We start from the raw sequence: 18,881 nt of genomic DNA on the forward strand, positions 1-18,881 counted from the left end.
GGCCTCAGTTTTCGCATCCCCAAAATGAGGATGTTAACCTAAGTAGGACCCATTTTATAGTGGACGAGAGATGGTAAGTGTCCCACATCAGAGGCCTGGCATGTAGTAGGGCTCAGTGAGTAGTTGGTATCCTCACTGTCATCATCTCCAACAACACACTCCTCTTCCTCACCATCATCACCACCATCAATCACCATTAGCACCACTTCCACAGACACCAGTTCCTCTCGGGCCCAGCCCTTGGCACTTCCTGCCACCTGGGCCTGTGCTGACATGTCTGGCTGTGTCTGGTCTCAGGCACCAGGCGGAATGGTGTACACCTGTCTTTCATGGGGTGAAGCTCAGAGCTGAGCAGCAAAGCAGATGTTCCCCTTGGTTCTGAAATGCCACTCCACTTATGCCTGGCATCCTGGCCAGGACAGTCCTTGACGGCCCCGGGGCCACCCCAAACCCTGAGCCAACAAAACCAAGATCTCCCTTCACCACACAGGAAGAGTCCAGAGAGACTGGGAAGAGAAGTTACCATTTGGTTTTTCAGGGCCCCTTCGAACCGAAGCCCTCGCTGACATGAGCCCCTGCCATCAATCACAACCACGGCATAGCCCAGGGATGCCAGCGTGTTGAGCCGCAAATACTTGATTCCCTTGAAGGAGTTATTGACCAGCTGTACCTGTGAGAGAAGGCAAAGAGAAAATGTGGGGCTTTGGGCAAGTGGTAAGAAATCCTGAATGAAATGCAAGACACAATGTGCTAGATGGCCCAGAAGGCAGCAGGACAAGGGCGGGGCCTTACAGCCTCATCAAGCACCTGCACTTTATAGTGAAGGCTATGAATGACCCAGAAGGGTTCTGGAGGTGGGGCAGGGGAAGATGGGAGGGGCCCACACTGCAGCAGGTCTAGTGCCTAGAATGTGGTACACAGAGGAAGGCCCCAGTCGAGCTCTCTTCTCAGCTAGGCCCTCCCTGGAGCCTTCTCTTATTTCATTAGCCACTTTCTGCCTCTTATACCCTTCAGTTATCTCTAAAAAGCGGATATAAAAGCTGGTGGGAGGGGGGCGGCTGGTGGCAGCAGGTCGCTTTCTCTGAGGAACTTGACTTAAGCCAGCTCCTTGCTTCGGCACTATCACTATCCGGGGCCTTGTTATTGCGTGTGGGGGCGGGGGTGCGTCCTGGGCACTGCAGAGTGTAGACAGCATCCCTGGCCTCCACCCATCGATGCCAAGAGTGCTTCCCCCAAGTTGTGACAACTACACATGTCCCCAGACAGCATCCAGTGTCCCCTGGGGGAAAGAACACCCCCAAGTGAGAACCACTGTCTTAAATGGACCTGCTGGCCTGGCCCTGTCCCCTTTCTCAGGGAACTGGGCCCAGGGATCAGGCCACCTCTGCCCCCATGCTGGTAAGAGTGGATCACTACTGGGCAGGTGGCTCAAATTGAACACATGGGGGTGAAGGAGACATCCCAAAGGGACAGGGAGCATCAGCAGGAGAGGGGGAGTGGGTGGTCATTAGGGAGGATAAAGTGTACAGAAAGCCAGAGGCAGAAGATCGAGGGACCCCAGAACCCAGGGTGGTCTGTGGGGATGGGGTGGGGCACCCGAGTCATGGCATGGAAGGAGAGAGTGTAAGGAGCCGGCCGGCACCCACCTGGGGACCTCCGTACACGAAGAGGACGGTGGGATGCTTCTTCCCTGGCTGTACAGCATGCGGCTTATAGATCATGCCATAGAGCCGCACGTCAGACCGCGTGTGGAAGTCGAAGATTTCCGGGGGCACATAATCAGGGGGGCAGCCTGCAGAGACCGAGAAGCTGTGGCTACTCAGGCAGGAGCCCACAGCTGGCAAACACCCACACCCCACTGTCTGGCCCCCACCTGCCAAGGCTGGGTTGGAGGTACCCTACCCCAGCAGCCCCCGGTGCTAGCTTATCCCCCACGGAGGTAACAATGCTTCTGGGATTTGACTAACAGCCAATTTCATGGCTTGCTCCTCTCTGACCTTTAAAATCACTTTCCTTTTGGCAAAGCAACACTGGTATTGGGATCATGACAGTGAAGAAAGGTCTCTCTCTACAATAATTTTATTCAGGTAAATAGGTTGCAGACTTAAAAGTTCAGTAAGTAGGTGGTAATGTAGTTCAGGGGTTGCTGAACGTTTTCTGGAAAGGCGTGGAGAGTATTTTGGGCTTTAAGTGCCGAGGAGACATGCATCTCTGCAGTAACAACTCAGCTGTTGCAGCCTCAAGGTGGCCGCTGACGCTGCATATGATGGGGCGTGGCGGGATCTGCCCTGGGTTGGCCAGCCTCTCACACAGGTTGTCTGCAAACATGCCTGCAAACCCAGGGCTTGGCATTAGGACGCTCAAGTTCCCATCACTGCTCCCCCACTGCTGGGCAAGACCCATCCCCATCTGTACAGCCGAGGCTGAAGGTCCTGCTCTGTCACGTCCCATGGTGACGTGAGGGGTCGGAGTGTTACTGGGTGGGGAGGCCTTGCATCTACTGAGGTTCCAGGGGTGATGATGTAACGAGGTACTCTTAACCCACAGAAGACTCTACAAATGCCAGGGCTCCTCATTTCCTAGAACACCTGGAAGTCTAGCCAAGTGGCAGGGCTGGGGGTCAGGGAAGGGAGTCCTTCCTAGGGCGAGGTTCTTGTGTGATCCGAGGGTTTGATTTTCACCCTAAGAATGAGTGTTGTACGATTTTGTAGATAAAGGAACATTTTAGGGAGACAAGCTGACTTGCCCATGGTTCTGCAGCCAGAACTGGAACCTGGGGTCACCCCAGCAGAGTCCAGACCGCTCTCCAGGCTGCTGGACAAACAGACACACTGCCTCCTGTTTCCTAAGGCTCCACCAGAAACTGACTCCTGGGCTTCTTCCAGCAAGGCTTTGGAGTGTCTGCCCTGCACCCCTGGAGACAGTGTCCCCTGAGGAGAGGGACACCCTCTATGGCAGGGGTGTCAAACTCATTTTCACCGGGTCCACATCAGCCTCACGGTTGCCTTCAAAGGGCTGAATGTAATGTTAGGACTGTGTAAATGTAACTACTCCTTACCAGTTAAGTGAGAACTCGGCGCTGCCGCCGGGTAGAAACAAGGTGCCGGGCCAGATAAAACAAGGCGGAGGGCCAGACTCAGCCCGTGAGCCTTGTGTTTGCCACCTGTGCTCTACAGGGACCCCTCTGCCAGGCAGTCGGGTCCTGAATCGAGTCTGCTCTGTGAGTCCTTGACAGCAGTGCAAAAATCAGAGACTGTCCCAGGTGGAAAAGCCCACAGGACAGCTGAGGCTAGTGGTCATGTTCAACAACAAGCTCTTGGGGCCGGGTGCTGGGCAGGCCTAGCAGGCAGGGCTTTGGGCATGCTCACTGCCTCAGACCCTCAAGGACAACCTCCTTTCACCACTGTTATTTAATGGGACCCCATCCCATTTTATAGATGGGCAAGCTGAGGCTCCCAAGGGGAAGGACTGAGTCAAAGCTCCGGGGCATCCGGGGCTACTCACTGGCTGCCTCCATCATGCTGGCCCAGAACTGAGGCTGCTTGTGTAGAGGGTCGTCATCGGGGCCGCTCAGCTTGTAGACGTGCACACAGGGCGGTGTGCCCACGCTGCTGTAGTGGCTGATGAACATGTCGAAATTCTGCAGGTAGGACGGGGGCACTGAGCACCTCTCCCTGCTGCTGATTCTGTGCCCTTTGCTCCCATCACCTGCCAATCTTCACTGAATATTTACCATCTTTACCCTCATTGAGTGCTCATTTAAACCTCAAAACTCCACCCACACAGGATGGCTGCTATTACCATCACCCCCATTTTGCAGATAAGCAAACTGAGCCCGAGAGGAATCCATCCCCTGGCCAAGAGCCCCATATGGTCAGACCCAGATCCTTCTGAGGCCAGAGCCCACTCATCTCTCTGGTTCTACCAAGTGTTTGCCTTGGATGGGGAGTGGCCCTGTGCTTGGCTGCTGTCAGATGTTCTAGAATGTTCCAAGAAGCTAGGGGCAGGTACAGGGACGGTGCCATTGAGGGCATCAGGGCTCAGGGGAATGCCCACCTGGCTCATGGAGCAGCTGTGGGAGAAGCCGGGCGTGGTGAGGCGCACGATTTCGCTGGCTGTCTCATAGCTGACCACATAGAGGTGGTGCTCTAGGGGCGTGTCCTTTGTGCCTTGGAAGTATACCAGCTTCGTCTCTTCGTTGACCCAGATCTGTGGGAACATCGGGGCTCCTTATGATGCTGCCGCATGCTTCCCATGCCTGTCTTCTTACAGCCCCCACCCCTTTCCCTGCCCCCACAGGGAGGGCCCAGTGTTCTGTGAACAAGGGACTTGCTATCCCCCAAGGTGGCTGGAGAAGCGCCTGGGAGAGACACCCTTCTCAGATCCTGTGGAGCAGGAGGCGATCCCAATCTGGCTGGGCTGACTGCACGTCCTGGGGCGGCTTAGGATCAGAAGCCCAGACAGTTACCCTGGGTGTGCCCAGGGCCTTTGGGTGGGAGCTGAGGGCCAGTGTCTTGGACAGAGGCCGAGGGAGGGGCCATCCTGGGCCCAAGGGCCTACCAGGCCCAGGTCCTGGTCCCAGGAGGGTTCAGCCCACCTCTGTGACCCAGATGAACGGGAGTGAAGAGGTGGCACTCCCTGCTCCACCTATTTGCCGGCAGAAACCCCTCCAGGCCCTGTGTGGTTCTGAGGTGATGTCTTCAGGAGGGGAGGAAAAAGCCCTGCTTGGACAATGAGGACAGGCACTGCCTTTCAGGGCCAACCTGGCAGCAGGGAGACAGAGCACTTAAAAAGGCGCGTCCCCTGCCCTGGCCACCGGCCCTGGGAAGTGCTCCCGAGGGCTCCACCCAGGAGGGGGTTTCAAAATGGAGGACAAAGATGCTCACATGTTCTGAAGACTAAGGAAAAGTGACAACTTGAATGTGCAGAAAGGTGGGATTTTTTCTCACAATTACGACACAATTCTCTGGGTCCGCAAAAAAAATGTATTTTCTAAAAAACCTCTAGAAATCCCCTAAGACAATGTGTGCAAATAGGAAAGGTCTGCTGGATTTCCCTCTCCGGGCACCTCCATGGAGGGGAAGTGGCTGCAGGGTCCAGGGGGAGCATCGAAGGGGATTCCAACTTGAGTCTTATCTAGAACGATTCAGTTACTATGACGAACACTGATGCACTTGTTGTTAGCGTACTTTTTAAATAAAGGTTTTCTAGAAACAGAGGATGTTGTTGGGAAACTCCAACCATACAGAGTGAAGAGCCGGTTTTGTCTCAAGGACAACGTGACCCGGTGCAGCCGGGAAGCAGGCGCTCTCAGGCGAGGGGCCCACCAGGGCCACTGTCTTTCCGGAGAGGTGCCAGAAACAGGCTGGGGCACATGGCCTCCGGCAGAAATGTGAGAGGGCCACTCCTTCCCTTTTTTAATTTTTAAAATGCTGCTGCTTTGTTTTTTCATTTCTGGATAAAAAGATAAGGCATGCCAAGGGTGAGGCGTTCCGGTGACAGAAAAAGGTGGCGATGTGGGCTTGTGTGTGTCTGCAGACGCCACGTATGCCAAGGGCTTCAAAGTGCTCTACAGCAGGGTCCTCACCCAGGGTGACTCTGCCCCCAGGGGACACCTGGCCATGTCTAGGGACAACTGTGGTTATACAGGGCCAGGGAGGCTGCTCAGTGCCCTGCAGTGCCCAGGACGCCCTCACAGAGGATCATCTGGCCCCGATGTCAGCAGTGACGAGGGGCAGGGACCAGCTGTCAAGATGAACAATCAGAGCTACTAAATGGCCCCATTTCACAGATGAGGAAACTAAGTCTCAGTACCCAGCTACTAAGGGGCAGGGCTAGGCTATGAGCTGGGGGTGAGGGGGGCGACACCTCCAGCAAAACTGGCTGCAACCACAGCACAGCCACTCAGAATAAGCGACTGCCCTTTAACCTTTGTGCCCAACCTCTGGCACGCTCTCCTCACACGTAGAGATGCGAATGTGAAATCTGACAGTCAGGACCATGCTCCACGGTTTTACGCTTTTGCTTCGTTCCCAAGAATTGTAGTGATGTCTTTACAAGTTGGTGACAGGGCATTCTGTCGGGAGCGGTCACATTACAATCAAAATGGTTGTCTACGGAGCCTGGACCCACCTGTGCACCCCTGGCTCACTCACTCAAGCATTCACTGACCGCTCTTTCTCACCACACGCAGAGTGCTGAGTGGCTCACGTATGTGCTAACATCTCTAACGTCTGTCTTTGGTCCCAGGGGCATCTCTGCTGGTGTGAGGTAGAGGCAGGTAGTCTGATGAAGGGGCCTCTGTAAAACCTGGAATTCTGTAAACCTGGACCCCAGTGAAGATACCTCAGCCAGAGGCAAAGGCTCACCACATTTTTATGATGGTGCATTTGGGGGAATGGAAGGTACGTTTCTGGTCTTCCCTGTGGCCGCATCCTTGGTTCCCGAAACCCTCTGGGGGGAGGCGTTGGGGGGGGGGGGGCCCTGGTCAGAAGCTGCAGGACAATCCCATGGTGGGTACCCCAAGTATCCCATAGACTGTTCTTCCAGGGACGAGTGGTTTCATGGAGCAGAAGGAGACAATAGAAAGCTCCAGGTGGCCGTGAGAATGGGTCAAGCCCCACCCACAGGGATCCAATAACGGATGCTCAGAGCAGGCCCTGTGTCCTGGACCCAGGGTGTTTTCAGCTGGTTAGAACCACAGTCCCCAAGGCCCTGGGCACGCTGGAACTGTGGAGGGAGCAGAGCAGGAGGGAGGAGTGGCCAGGTGGGAGCAGGGCGAGTCACAAGCACAAGAGGTCTGGACAGGGACCAGGTGTGTGTGTGTCTGTGAGTGTGTGCGTGTACAAGCGTGTATGGAGACACTGGTACCTTGGAGCCGTGCCTGGCCAAAACCTCCCATTCACCGCTGGTCAGCGCGATCTCTTCTTTGATGGGACACTTAAATTCATCTGGAAGGAAGGAAAGGAAAGGAGGTGAAGGGGGCCCTAGGAACCTGTGATGGGGACACAAAGCACCGAGACCCAATTTCACTACTGCAGACTTATCCCAGAGCCCACATCCTCCAGGCTGGCCCCCACCAACTGGCCAAATGCCAGTCTATAGCCTCTGTGTCCTAGGCCAGCCCTGCCCTTCCTCAATTTTCCTGCCGCCCCAGAAGCCCCCTGCTGAAACATGGGTTATGGCTCAGCTAGCTAGTCCCCCTGCCTTGCTCCCACCCATTCTGAGCCCTGTGCTACCCTCTCAAGAGGCCCTTGAGTCTTCCTCGGACATCCAGATTCAAGCCCACGCTCCTGTTGGCCCAGAGGGTCCTGCCAACCACACCTGCGGGCCAGTTCCGACAGGACTGCACACTTCACTTGCCAGTGTCACCCCGTCCCTGTCCCTCATGCGTCCTGGCCTCACTCCCACTTTACCAGGACACCTTGATGTTGCCTTTAAGGTTCTGAAGTGAATGAGGCCATGCCTTCTCATCTGTTCAACTGCCACCAGGATGGTGGGAGACATGTGACAGGTAGTGTGATATGGGGATGCAGTTGGGTCCCTTCCCCGCCCAGGGCCGATGGGAAAATGGGTGTGCCCAACTCCAAAGCAGGACATACCTGCTGTAAGCTCCACTCACCCACCAACAGGTAAAATCTGAGCACTCAGTCAGCCCATTTCAAGAGGCAGAAATGAGAACTTTTCAAGTAACATTTCCCAAGACTAAGTGGGGTCAGTTAAGTCAACATACAAACCAAAAAGCAGAAACACCCATGAACCAAAGAAAACTCCCCTTGGAGATGACTCTGCTGTCCTGTGATGGCCACGTTACACCCCGAGTGGCAACGCCCTGAGACAGGAGTCACTCCTTGGCCCCTGCCCTACTCAGCCCCTCGTAGCTTGTGGCTTTGGTTGTTCTTGACACTTGGGCCCCCCTCGGCTCCTGGTGCCCTGAACACAACCTCACTTGGGTCTCTGGCCTGGGATGGTGGCTGCCTGTGGCTCCTTTGTGGGCTCTACCTCTAACATGCAGGGCAACCCTGGGGTAACTTGGTGCCAGGGAACACTGGGCGACATCTGGAAACACCTATGGTTGTCACGACTGGGGAGTAGGTGGGCATCAGGGATGCTGCTCAACCCCTCACAGTGCCCAGGACGACCCCCACAGAGAGGGACCCTGCTCCAAGCCGGAAGAGCCCTGGCTTACCTCTCAGACCACACTGCTTCTTGCCCAGGTGTGGCCTTTTGCTGCTCCGACCTGCCCTGAGGCTGGGATGCCCCTCTCAGGGGAGGACAGCCACGCTCCCACCGTGAGTACATTCTGCTCCTCACAGCTGCAAGCCCACGGACCCGCCCATCCAGCATCCCCACCACTGAGCGCTTCACCTTGAACACGTCCAAAACCCACCTCTGGAGTTTTCCCTCCCAAAATTGTCCCTTTCAGAGTCTTTCCGTCTCAGACTAGGCCTTCGAAAATCTTCCAAGTGTCTGTGCCTTCCTCCGTTTGTCTCAGACTCCACATCCAAACCCACTGGCAAACTGTGTCTGCCCGAGTGCATCCAGAATTGAATCACCGGGGTCAGCCCCACTGCCCAACTCCAGTCCTTGTCCCTTCTTGCCCCTGAGGCTACACTCCATGTGGCAAACCCAGGAATCATTTTAAGCTGGTATAATATCGCTGGCAAAAGCCCAAGTCTCCCCCGAGAGAAGGGCCTGCCTGTCCCCTTCCTGCCCTCACCTTTCCCCTCTCCCCCCCTTGTTCACTCTGCCCCGGTCACCTCCTTCCTGTTCCTCTAATATGCTGGGCAAGGTTCTTCCCAGGATGCTTGCTTGCATGGGCTGCTCCCGGGCCTGGAGTGCTCTGTGTGGCTGCCTTCGCCACCTCTACCTTGTCCTCCAGGTCTCTGCGGCACAGCACACTATCCAGGGACGTCCTCCTGACCACCCCTTCTAGAGAGAAAGCCCCTCCCTCTCCAACCTCTTATCCTGCTGCATTTCCCTGCTCACACTCATCACTCCCGGGCAGCATCGCTCACTGTTTTGGGTGACTCCTCAACTCTGCCGTCATGGCACAAAAACGCCACAGAAGACACATAAGTGAAGGTGTGTGACCAAGTGCCAATAAAACTTTACAGAAACAGGCAGCGAGCTGGAACAGACCTGTGGCTATAGCTTGCTGACCCCCAGTATGAGAAGGGCCTGGCATCTAGTGGGTGCCAATAACTACTGCTGACTGATGAACAACACCTTGCTCTGATAGCCCCCACCAGGCCATGAATAACAAGTGTCAAAGGCTAGCTTCGTCATCACAGGCGGCTCAGCCAAAGGGTGGGATCCGGGAGCAAACGGCACACGAGCCTTGATGAGCAATGCTGTCACTCAGACTCTGCTCACCTGCCCCGGGGCTGAGGGGCTCGCTCCAGTCGTAGCCGCTGGGCTGTAACACGGTGGTGACCTTGTATAAGTGGCAGAAGCCCGTCTTGCTTTCGTTGGCGCGGATGAAGCAGAGCTCATCCTCTCCCTCTGACTGGGGGAAGGGATAGAAGATGTCATGAACCTGTTGGGACAGAGGAGAGAAGGTGCGTCAGGAGGGGGGGCCCGCCCTGCCAAGGAAGGTGGGGCTCTGACGGCTGGCTGGGTTTAGAGGCACACATGGCCTGTCTCACTCCCTGGTCGGGGGAGGCCTGTCTGAGCTCGCTTCTCCACGCAGGGGACCGGGCTGCACACCCAGCACCTCCCCACCCTTACGTTGATCCACACGCTGGTGACCTCCTCGTACACCACGTACGGCTGGACATTCCTGGGCACAGCTCTGGCGAAGGCCACCCGCTGCTCTTCGTTCTCAGTGGTAGGAATGAACAGGGCCGGGGGCAGAAGGACAAGCTGAAGCCGCTGCTGGGGCCGGTCCAGGAGCATGGCCCAGGCACTGAGAGGGCAGAAGAGAAGCCAGGGGCTTCAGGGACCAGCAGAGGGGGCCTTTTGGCCTCCTAGCGGAGGGGGACTAATGCTGTTCCCCTGCCCCCACCCCCGCCCCTTGGTCAACCTTGCCATTGCCTGACAGTGTAACCCCACAACACACAAAGGTTTCCGGCTGGCACGTGTGCTCGGGGGAAGACAGGAGGGCTGACGGGACCCCACAACCTGCCTTCCGGAAACGTCCCACATCATTTAATCTTAGAGTAGTGTTTTAAAATCCCGTAATTTCTGCCAAATCCCCAACCACATGCACCATCCTTGATTTCATACTTTGCTGTAACCTGACAGTTTTTGACCTAAATATACTTTAAAAGAAGACCTATCAGTACTTTAGGTGGAAAGGCAGCGTCTCAACATCAACAGGGAGCAACTAAAACCAAATCAAAGAGCAACATGTCAGGGATGGGAGGTTCCAGAGACAGCCCGCGCCCTGACCAGGTGCCGAGCCCGGGGCTCGCTGTCCTGTCCTATCGTGAAGGGGGCCCAGTGAGCGTTTGGAGTGGGGAAAGTGCACCCTTTCTGCAAAGGGGCTGGCAGTCAGGATTTCAACTCTGGCCCCAAGTGTCCTTCGTAACTACTCAACCCTGCTCTCACAATGTGAAAGCGGCCCCAGACAAGCTATGATGAATGAGTGTGGCAATAAAACTTTATTTATACACACCAAAATATGTATTTCATATCATGTCTGTGTGTGATAAAATGTGATTATTCTTTAGAGCCCCCCAATCACTTAAAAACATAAAAACCATTCCCTGGCTCCTGGGCCTCACAGAAAAAGGAGGGTGGTGAGGACTCAGCCCTTGGGCCGTGCTTTAGGACCCTGGTCAGAGATGTTTGTCCCTGATGTGAGCAGAAGGGCTAGAAAGCAAGCGAAACAAGAATCCTTCCTTTTTGGGACTCCACGATTCTTACGACAGGGCACAGGGGGGTGGGGAGTGGCCCACCCAGGCTTCTGAATGTAAATGACTTAGAGCCCACCAGACGGAAACTCACTATTTGCCGTCCCGGGCCCACCCGGCCCTGGCGATGTACTCCGCCTTCGGGAAGAGCGTGCTGAAGGGCTGCACCAGCTCCCTCTCTTGGGTCGAAATGATCTAAAGGGAAGACGGAGTTGGGTCACACTCGGCCTGATCACGTGCTACCCAGAAGTAGACAGTCACTGTTAGGGGCACACTGTGTCCCTCTCAAATCTGTATGTTGAAGTCCTCACCCTGGTACCTCCGAATGGGGTCTTATTTGGAAATAATGTGGCTGCAGACGTAATTGGTTATGATGAGGTCATGCAGGAGGAGGGTGGCCCAATCCAACAGGACTAGTGTTCTCATAAAAGGGGAAATGTGGGCACAGGCATCACAGGAAGAGTGCCGTGTGACGAGACACAGGAAGGATGAGGCCTGGAATAGGTCCTTTCTGTCGGCCTCAGGAGAAACCAGCCCTGCTGGCACCTTGATTTCAGACTTTTAGCCTCCTCAACTGTGAGACAATACGCTTCTGCTGCTTAAGCCACCCAGTCTGAGGGACTTTACTATGACAGCCTGTTGACAGGACCCCGAGGGTTCTAGTGTGGATTGTCACTGCAGAGCCAGGCAGCAAGATAGCCTCTGGACGCCACAGCCTCCTGGAGCCTAAATGGGCCTGGCATGGCATCTCCCTAGGAGGATGGGGGTGGGGGCGGTGGAAAAAAGGCAGGCGGGGCCTCGCACGGCCTACAACCCAGCGGGTCAGCCCCCACACCCCCTAGCTGCCTATGCAGTTGCTATAACCCACGCCACCGCAGAAGCTGTTGTCTGACAGAGCCAGGGACTGTTTAAAACAAAGCCACTTAGAGCGGATCTGTGTCACATCTGCAAGCGTACACTGGTCAAGAGTGAAGGAGGGGTTTGGTTAGGACCTAACTGTGCCAGAAATGAAAAAGACTACTAAATTACAAATATAAGTGTGTTTTATTGCATATTTTTTCCTGAAATGTTACACAAGAATGCATTTTGGCAAAAATATGCAAGGGCTTCCTCAGCTGGTCTGAACTCTGACCCCTGACGTGTGGTGCCAGTGCCCCACCCCCACAGCCCTTCTCAGACACAGCCTCTCTTGCCCTCCTGACTGTGGAGGCCTGAGCAACAACTCCCCAGGTGATGAGGGCCTCTTGCATTTCAGACTGAGGTGCGGGACAGCAGGGGCAGCAGGGCCCAGCCTGGGAGCAGGGCTCCGGGCGGTGCCGTTTTGCATTCAGCAGGCCGAGGGGAGCTCCTGCCTCCACAGCGGGGCAAGCAGCCTGCTGATGCCGCCCAACTATCCACCCCAGCTCACAACACCCCCTGCAGCCCTTCTTCTTGTCCAGAAGCTTCTCTGCGGTTCGCCAGCCCCCTTACCTTGCCCTGACTATCAGTCTGAAACTCGGCCAGCTTCAAGGCGATCTTGGGATTCTTGCTACCTGCAGAAATGAAAGTGAGGTGAGCCTGGCGGGTGTCACCCATGTAGGGTAAGAGCAGGTACCAGGATGGAGGGTGCAGGGTGACACCTACAGAAAAGTGACACAGCTGGTGTGGGGGGAGTGGAGGAAGGGTGTCCAGAGGTCTCTCTGAGGGCACATCGCCCTCTCTGGTCCAGGCACAAGTCCTGGACTTTCTGACTTTGGGCCAGGACCTTGGACCTCCTTCTAGACAGTGACGTAACAACCTCTATGCTGATGGGGGGCCATGGGGGACACACACACAAGGAAGACACCTCCCTGCCTTTGGAGAGCTTGCCATCTGGCTGTGAAACGGGGTACATCCGTAATAAAACCACCAACACTGCAGACAGGTGGCGCGCACCCTGGGTAACACAGACCCGCCCGCCAGGGGGCAGGTGGCTTGTTGACTGGGATTACTAAGATGTGCACTCAGAGGTGGGGTTTGGCTCAGGCTCCAGTCATTTCTATGCTGGGTCTCAACTGTGGCGCACAGGGCTCCAGCACCCCAGGCAGGGGTGTCCTCGAGCCTCGGTGTTCTCTCACTCCTCAAAAGGGGAGGGTGAGACCAACTTTTCCCGCCTGCACTGGGATTGGGAAGATCCTCTAGGAAGGCTCCGTCTAGCCCGGCGCACAGTAGGTGCTCACTGCTGGTGAGTGAGAACGACTCTTTCCTTTGCTTCCGTGGAGGTGGCAAACAAGAGGCCTGCAGGCTGAACCTGGCCCGCTGTGTATTTTGTTTGGCTCACTAAGCATTTTTAAATAATTCGAGTAACACTTAAGAATTGGGTAATTTCTCAAGTGATTCTGGATTTCCAGTTTCTCTTGAGAAACAGGCAAACTCGAGTCTGTATTCTTACAAGGTGGTCAATGCCTGAGGCATCCTAGAATGGGGCCCACACCCCCTCACAACCTCCCCCTGGCTCCTTCTGTCTCCTGGGCCCCAAGGCGGTGCTGGCCCTGCTCTTGTTCCCAGCCTGGCCCGCTTCTCTAGATCCTGTGGGCCCATCCTGGTTGGTGCCTCACCTTGCTCTGTGGGGCCTCGGACCACTACCCAGCCACCCAAACCTGCCCTGGGCACTCACCTGTGCGGGGGTAACGGTATGAGTCTGTCTTCCTTTCTTCTAGCGCAGGAGAAGGCACATGAATGACCTCCACCTCAGACTCATCAACTTCCTCGTACAGGATTCGCAGTGTCTTGTGGCCTTCTGAACCTGGGAGGGGGCAGGGGACACTATTGAGGGTGCCGGGAGTCTCACCCCATCTGGTACATATGAAGGACTCTCCTTGGCCACAGCTCGGCCCAGACAAGAGCATGAGCCTTGGGGCTGGAACCCTGGGGTCTGCCCTTGACTAGACCTTCAGCCAGTCAAGGCTCCTCTTGGGGCCTCAGTTTCCTTACCTGCACAGTGGGGACAAGAACTGAGCTATTGCCAGGACAAAATGGCATGGGAGATGGCCACATGGGGTGTTTGCGAGCTGAATTATGTGTGTCCCTATGTTGAAGCCCTCACCCCCAGGACCACAGAATGTGACTGTATTTGGAGATGGGGTCTTTACAGAGGTAATTAAGGTAAAACAAGGCCATTACAGAGGGCCCTAATGACTGGTGTCCTTATAGGAAGAGATTAGGACACAGATACACACAGAGAAAGGGGTATCTACAAGCCAAGGACGGAGAGCCGAGTTCAAGGTATTTGCTGTTGACAGCTTGAACTTGGACTTGCAGCCTCCAGCAGTGAGACAATAAACACCTGTTGTTTATGCCCTCAATCTGTGGGAGTTGGTTCAGTAGGCCAAGCTGATTAACCCATGGCTCAAGAAGAATTACAATAAAGATCATTGTGAGAATAAGTAAATCACTGGGTGGTAACAGCTCAGAAAGGAGCATGTTGACCAGCGTGCTGAAACCTCAGGGACAGAGCCCATGGCCGCTCCTTCCTCAACAAGCTCCTGAGAAAATTCTCCATCCGCTGCCCTCTGTACCCTCAGCCGAGGCTCACTGTGGGCAGACCAAAGATGCCCCAGAAACACGCAGTTGTCCACAGCTGCTTTATGGGTGGAGCACTGGAAGCCTGAGAGGCTGAGTGGCTGGCTTAAGGATATGTGGTTTGGGAGTGGTTCAGACTTGGGTGTGACAACCACAGATGTCTCCAGACATTGTGGAATGTCCCCTGAAGGCAGATTCACCCCAGTTGAGAACCACTGATATATTCCCAGAAGATCACCCACCAGGACGCGTACATAAAGGCATTCATCGGAGTATTGTATGACACCAAAATAAAACCAAAACCCACAACTGGAATCAACCAAAGTGTCCATGTGGGACTAGTTCGATAAACCGTGGCACATTCAAGTCCAGGGTCAACTATAGTCATTAAAGAGTTCTCAGCCCTGGCTGGTGTAGCTCAGTGGACTGAGTGTTGGTCTGTGAACCAAAGGGTCGCTGGTTCGATTCCTAGTCAAGGTACATGCCTGGGTTTTAGGTCAAGTCCCCAGTGAGGGACACACGTGACAGACAACCACACATTGATGTTTCTTTCTCTCTCTCTCTCTCTCCCTCCCTTCCCCTCTCTCTAAAAATAAATAAAATCTTTAAAAAAAAAAATTCTCTGTGTGCTGACTGCAATGGTGCAATGGACTGGATGTTTATCCCCTCACCCTTAGTGGCATTACATCGTGGGACCTTTGGGAGGTGGCTAGGTCAGGAGGGTGGAGCCTTCATGAGTGGCATTCATGTCCTTATAAAAGAGACCCCACCACATGAGGAAAGAAGGTGCCATCTATGAGCCAGAAAGAGGTCCTCAGCAGACCCCAAACTTCTGGTGCCTTGACCTTGGACTTCCAGCCTCCAGAAGCAGGAGGTGTAAGTGTTTGCTGTTTATGAGCCCCTCAAAACTGTGGCACTGACGGGCTAAGACACTGATATCAACAGACAGGCTTCTTTAAGTGAAAAGTGCAAAGAGCGGAAAAGTACTTAGACTCTATTAATATAGGTTTATAGAAGCCTCTTTTAAAAATGGAAAGGGACCTACCTTCCCAGGAGGCTGTGGGACACCACCAGTAGCCGGTGAAGCGGTCGAATTCTTCCTGGATGACGAAGGTGGCCACGCCCGCAGATTTGGGGTCCTCAAGAACATTGGATAAGCCTGGAGGGGGAGAAAGCAGGATAAGGGATGAGAAGTCTAGTTTAAAGCAGGTTCCCCGGCTTGGCACCACTAACATTGGGGTTGACACATTCTCTATGAGGGCTGTCCTGGGCACTGTGGGGTGTTGAGCAGGTTGAGCAGCATCCTTGCACCCCCACTCACTCAGTCCCAAGAGCATCCTGACCCAGCTATGACAACTAAAAGCATCCCTGGACATGGCCAGTGTCTGAATTGCCCCTGGCTGAGCCGCTCAGGTTTAGAGCAAGGGCAGGACAGGGTGGCAGGTCTGAGACCACGCCGGGTGCCAAGTTACACAGGCATCTGCAAAGGGGAAGGTTACTTCCAGTGAGAAGGGGCATGAGGGAAACCTCGGGCAGCAGGTGAGATCTGAGCTTGCCCCCATGAGTCAGACCGGTGTGGGGGTGGAGGGGCCGAGCGGGCTAATGGACAAAGTGCCTGGTGGGAGAAGCCGCAATGCCACACAGGAGGGTGGGCTCTGAGAGCAGGGTCCAGGAAGGTTCCCGGGGGTCACGGTCAGTGGAGTGGGGGCAGGGTGTTTTCTAGAAGCTGGGCTGGTGGCTTTGGTGGCTAGCCCTGGAAATGGCTGGCTAGGCCTGGCCCAACAGACCACATCCCTGGTATAGGTTCCTGTCCACCCTAGCCAGGACCTGGCGCCCCCTGCCTGCCTTACCCCTGTGGCAGAATGTCAGCCGCCGCTCCTCGCCCGTCTCAATGTTGGCCACCCATAGGTCACTGTTGTTGATGAAGGAGAAGAAGGCAGGGTCAGCAGGGCAGATCTTGGGGTCCATCCGAGGCCCGGAACACTGGGTCTTGATTTCCAATGGCTTCATGGGGGACACCTGGGGACAGAGAGACCTGGCTCAGGAGGGCAGGATGCTACCCACCTGCCCACCTGCCCCCCAGCCAGGGGCCAGAACTTACCATGAAGCCGTTTTTGCCCCCATCCCGACAGTGGAACAGGCTGTTACTGGCCTGGAAGAGGAAGAGGCCGCTCTCGCTGTGGAAGTCATAGGAGGTGATGCCAAAGACTCCCAGGCGCTTCCGCTCCCGAAGGAGCTCCTCCTCCCGAGAGTAGACCCCGTGGTGGGGAGTGGCCTGGGGGCACACAGGAGACAGATGCCAGTGTCAGTAGCTAGAAGCCCTGGCAACCTGGGCAGTCCCGGGGGGGACCTATCGGAGAGGTCCACGCCAGAGAGAACGTTCTGATGAACAGAGCTGTACCCGGCTGAATGGGCAGCAGAGCCCTTGACCAGGTGGCCAGGGGTGGCCAGGGCTGGCTGGCTGGCAGGTTTTCGGGACTTACATGGAACTCCTTCCTTCTCGGTCCACCTCTGGGCTTCCCTGTGCCACTTTCCCCATAGAATCTCTCCAAGGCAGACTGGACTGTCCTCTGCCCCGCATCATGGAGTGACACTGTTGGACTGCTCTTCCCTGGTCCCCAAGGCCAATCCTACAGACAGCCCTGCCCTTTTCACTGCCCCTTCCTGCCAAGAGCATTCCACCTGAACCTACCCAACACCAAACATTCATACTTTCTGCATAGGTGGAAGGCAGGGCAAATTTGGGACCACCTGCCCACGCAAACGCCCAGCCACGGCAGGCCCGGGCAGCTAAACTATTGTGGGCACTACCACACAGCTGTCCCAAGGAGACTTCTGAAGATACAGAGATGCGGAGGAATGTTAATGACAAGAAATGCATTTAGAAAAAGCAGAACCCAAAGCAAAATTACGCTCACGCTGAGAGAAAATCTATGTGAACACAAGCTCCTTGGCTTAGGGACTAACTGGGGCAGGCAAAGGGGCTGTTGTGTTGGCATGGAGAAGTTTAGAATGTGTCGCTCCCCCACACCCTGCTAATTGCCATACCGCTTTTACAGTCGGAAAGAACTAGACACAAACCAATAAAAAAGGCACTCTCGTCCCTCACCTGCCATCCTCCTTGGAACTGAAACAACTATAGATGACATTAATTATTATTCAAGTCTCCATAAAAAGGCCTGGGCCCAAGTCGGTTCAACTCTTCGGTGAGGCATTGAGAAGGAAGAGATGCTTTAATAAGCATTCTCATCGGAAGCCTAGACTCAGGGGCTGGAGCGCAGACTGGGGTGGAGGGAGGGCTGCGGTGAGCCGGAAGCTCTTCTCTGCCTGGTGTGTGTGAACTGTGCGGCTCACTCTTGGGGGTTGAGGGCCCACGGAAATGGTGTACAGCCTGATGACATGGCCTGTGACCAAATCCCCCGCCCACAGGCAGGATTCGACAGGTACAGCTCACCTGGAAATGGTCCAGCATCTGCTTCCAGGACAGGAGCAGCAGAGCTTCTTTCCGGACCTTCCTGGGGATCTCAGAGTAGAGGAGGGAGTTCTCTCGGCTTCCGTAAGGCATCCCTTGGGGGAAGAGGAAAAAAGCAAAATGGGTGACCTAGTCCAGGACAGGCAGGGGCCAGCCTCAGGTTCCCCAGGGCTGGGCTCAGCGGGTTCCTTCTGCTTCTACGTCATCCTGCAAGCTCATCCTGGCTGCACACCCTCCTCAGAGAAGCTACGGCCACGGGTCTAAGCATGTCAGCAGTAGCATAGCATCTTCCATCGCTGAGGTATTTGTGCTAAATATCTGGGCCTAAGTTACCTAAAAAACAGCACACAGTAGAACAAAAAAGGGTGGTCAGGGCTACCCAGATTTTACTCAACAGGTGAGGCTCCGGCCTTAAAAGTCCTTTATTTAAAGGCTTTTGCACCCTGGCTGGTGTGGCCCGAGTGGATTGAGTGCTGGCCTAGGAACCAAAAGGTTGCTGGTTTGATTCCCAGTCAGGGCCCAAGCCTGGGTTGCAGCCCAGGTCTCCAGATGGGGGGATGCGAAAGACAAACCAGTCTATGTATCTCTTGTACATCAATGTTTTTCTCCCTCTTTCTCCCTCCCTTTCCCTCTCTCTAAAAATAAATAATCTGTTTTTTAAAGAAGACTTTTGCAAAGGAAAAAGGATCCATGGACACAGACAACGACATAGTGATTGCTGAGGGGAGGGGGTAAGAGGGGGCTCAATGGTAATGGAAAAGAACTCAATAAAGATTAAAATTTTTAAAAAAGGAGTTTGCAAAGGCCATGAACTAATCTATGATTAGAGCAAATATGTTTAATCGAGGGTCAGCACCCCTTGGCACTGGTGACACTGGGGCCTAGTCACTCTCTGTGGGGGACCGTCCTGGGCACTGTGGCATGTTGAGCAGCATCTCTGGCCCCACCCGCTTGGTGCTAGCAGCACCCCCAGCTGTGACGACCACAGATGTCCTCAGATGTTGCCCAGTGTC

The 18,881-nt window shown here is 54.9% G+C and overlaps 1 protein-coding gene across 6 annotated transcripts in view; it reads right to left on the reverse strand.

Moving 5' to 3' along the window:
* The window catches only part of DPP9 (dipeptidyl peptidase 9), a 34,458-nt gene that overhangs the window by 5,214 nt on the left and 10,363 nt on the right, over positions 1 to 18,881 (reverse strand). For 5 of the 6 annotated variants that reach the window (XM_053911991.1, XM_053911992.1, XM_045202365.2 and 2 more), the window contains 14 exons: positions 17,851 to 17,963; positions 16,498 to 16,671; positions 16,247 to 16,415; positions 15,442 to 15,555; positions 13,492 to 13,620; positions 12,327 to 12,388; positions 10,951 to 11,051; positions 9,730 to 9,907; positions 9,376 to 9,538; positions 6,871 to 6,950; positions 4,057 to 4,209; positions 3,505 to 3,640; positions 1,647 to 1,792; positions 524 to 670 (listed from right to left, as the gene is read on the reverse strand). In XM_053911991.1, coding sequence (XP_053767966.1) covers positions 524 to 670; positions 1,647 to 1,792; positions 3,505 to 3,640; positions 4,057 to 4,209; positions 6,871 to 6,950; positions 9,376 to 9,538; positions 9,730 to 9,907; positions 10,951 to 11,051; positions 12,327 to 12,388; positions 13,492 to 13,620; positions 15,442 to 15,555; positions 16,247 to 16,415; positions 16,498 to 16,671; positions 17,851 to 17,963 — 1,865 coding nt within the window. Of the gene's footprint in view, positions 1 to 523; positions 671 to 1,646; positions 1,793 to 2,121; positions 2,331 to 3,504; positions 3,641 to 4,056; positions 4,210 to 6,870; positions 6,951 to 9,375; positions 9,539 to 9,729; positions 9,908 to 10,950; positions 11,052 to 12,326; positions 12,389 to 13,491; positions 13,621 to 15,441; positions 15,556 to 16,246; positions 16,416 to 16,497; positions 16,672 to 17,850; positions 17,964 to 18,881 lie in introns of those variants that run through there. The other variant, XM_053911995.1, reaches the window with a different exon arrangement.

This window comes from Desmodus rotundus, chromosome 9 (assembly GCF_022682495.2).
Source record: "Desmodus rotundus isolate HL8 chromosome 9, HLdesRot8A.1, whole genome shotgun sequence".
Classification (NCBI taxonomy): Eukaryota; Metazoa; Chordata; class Mammalia; order Chiroptera; family Phyllostomidae; genus Desmodus; species Desmodus rotundus.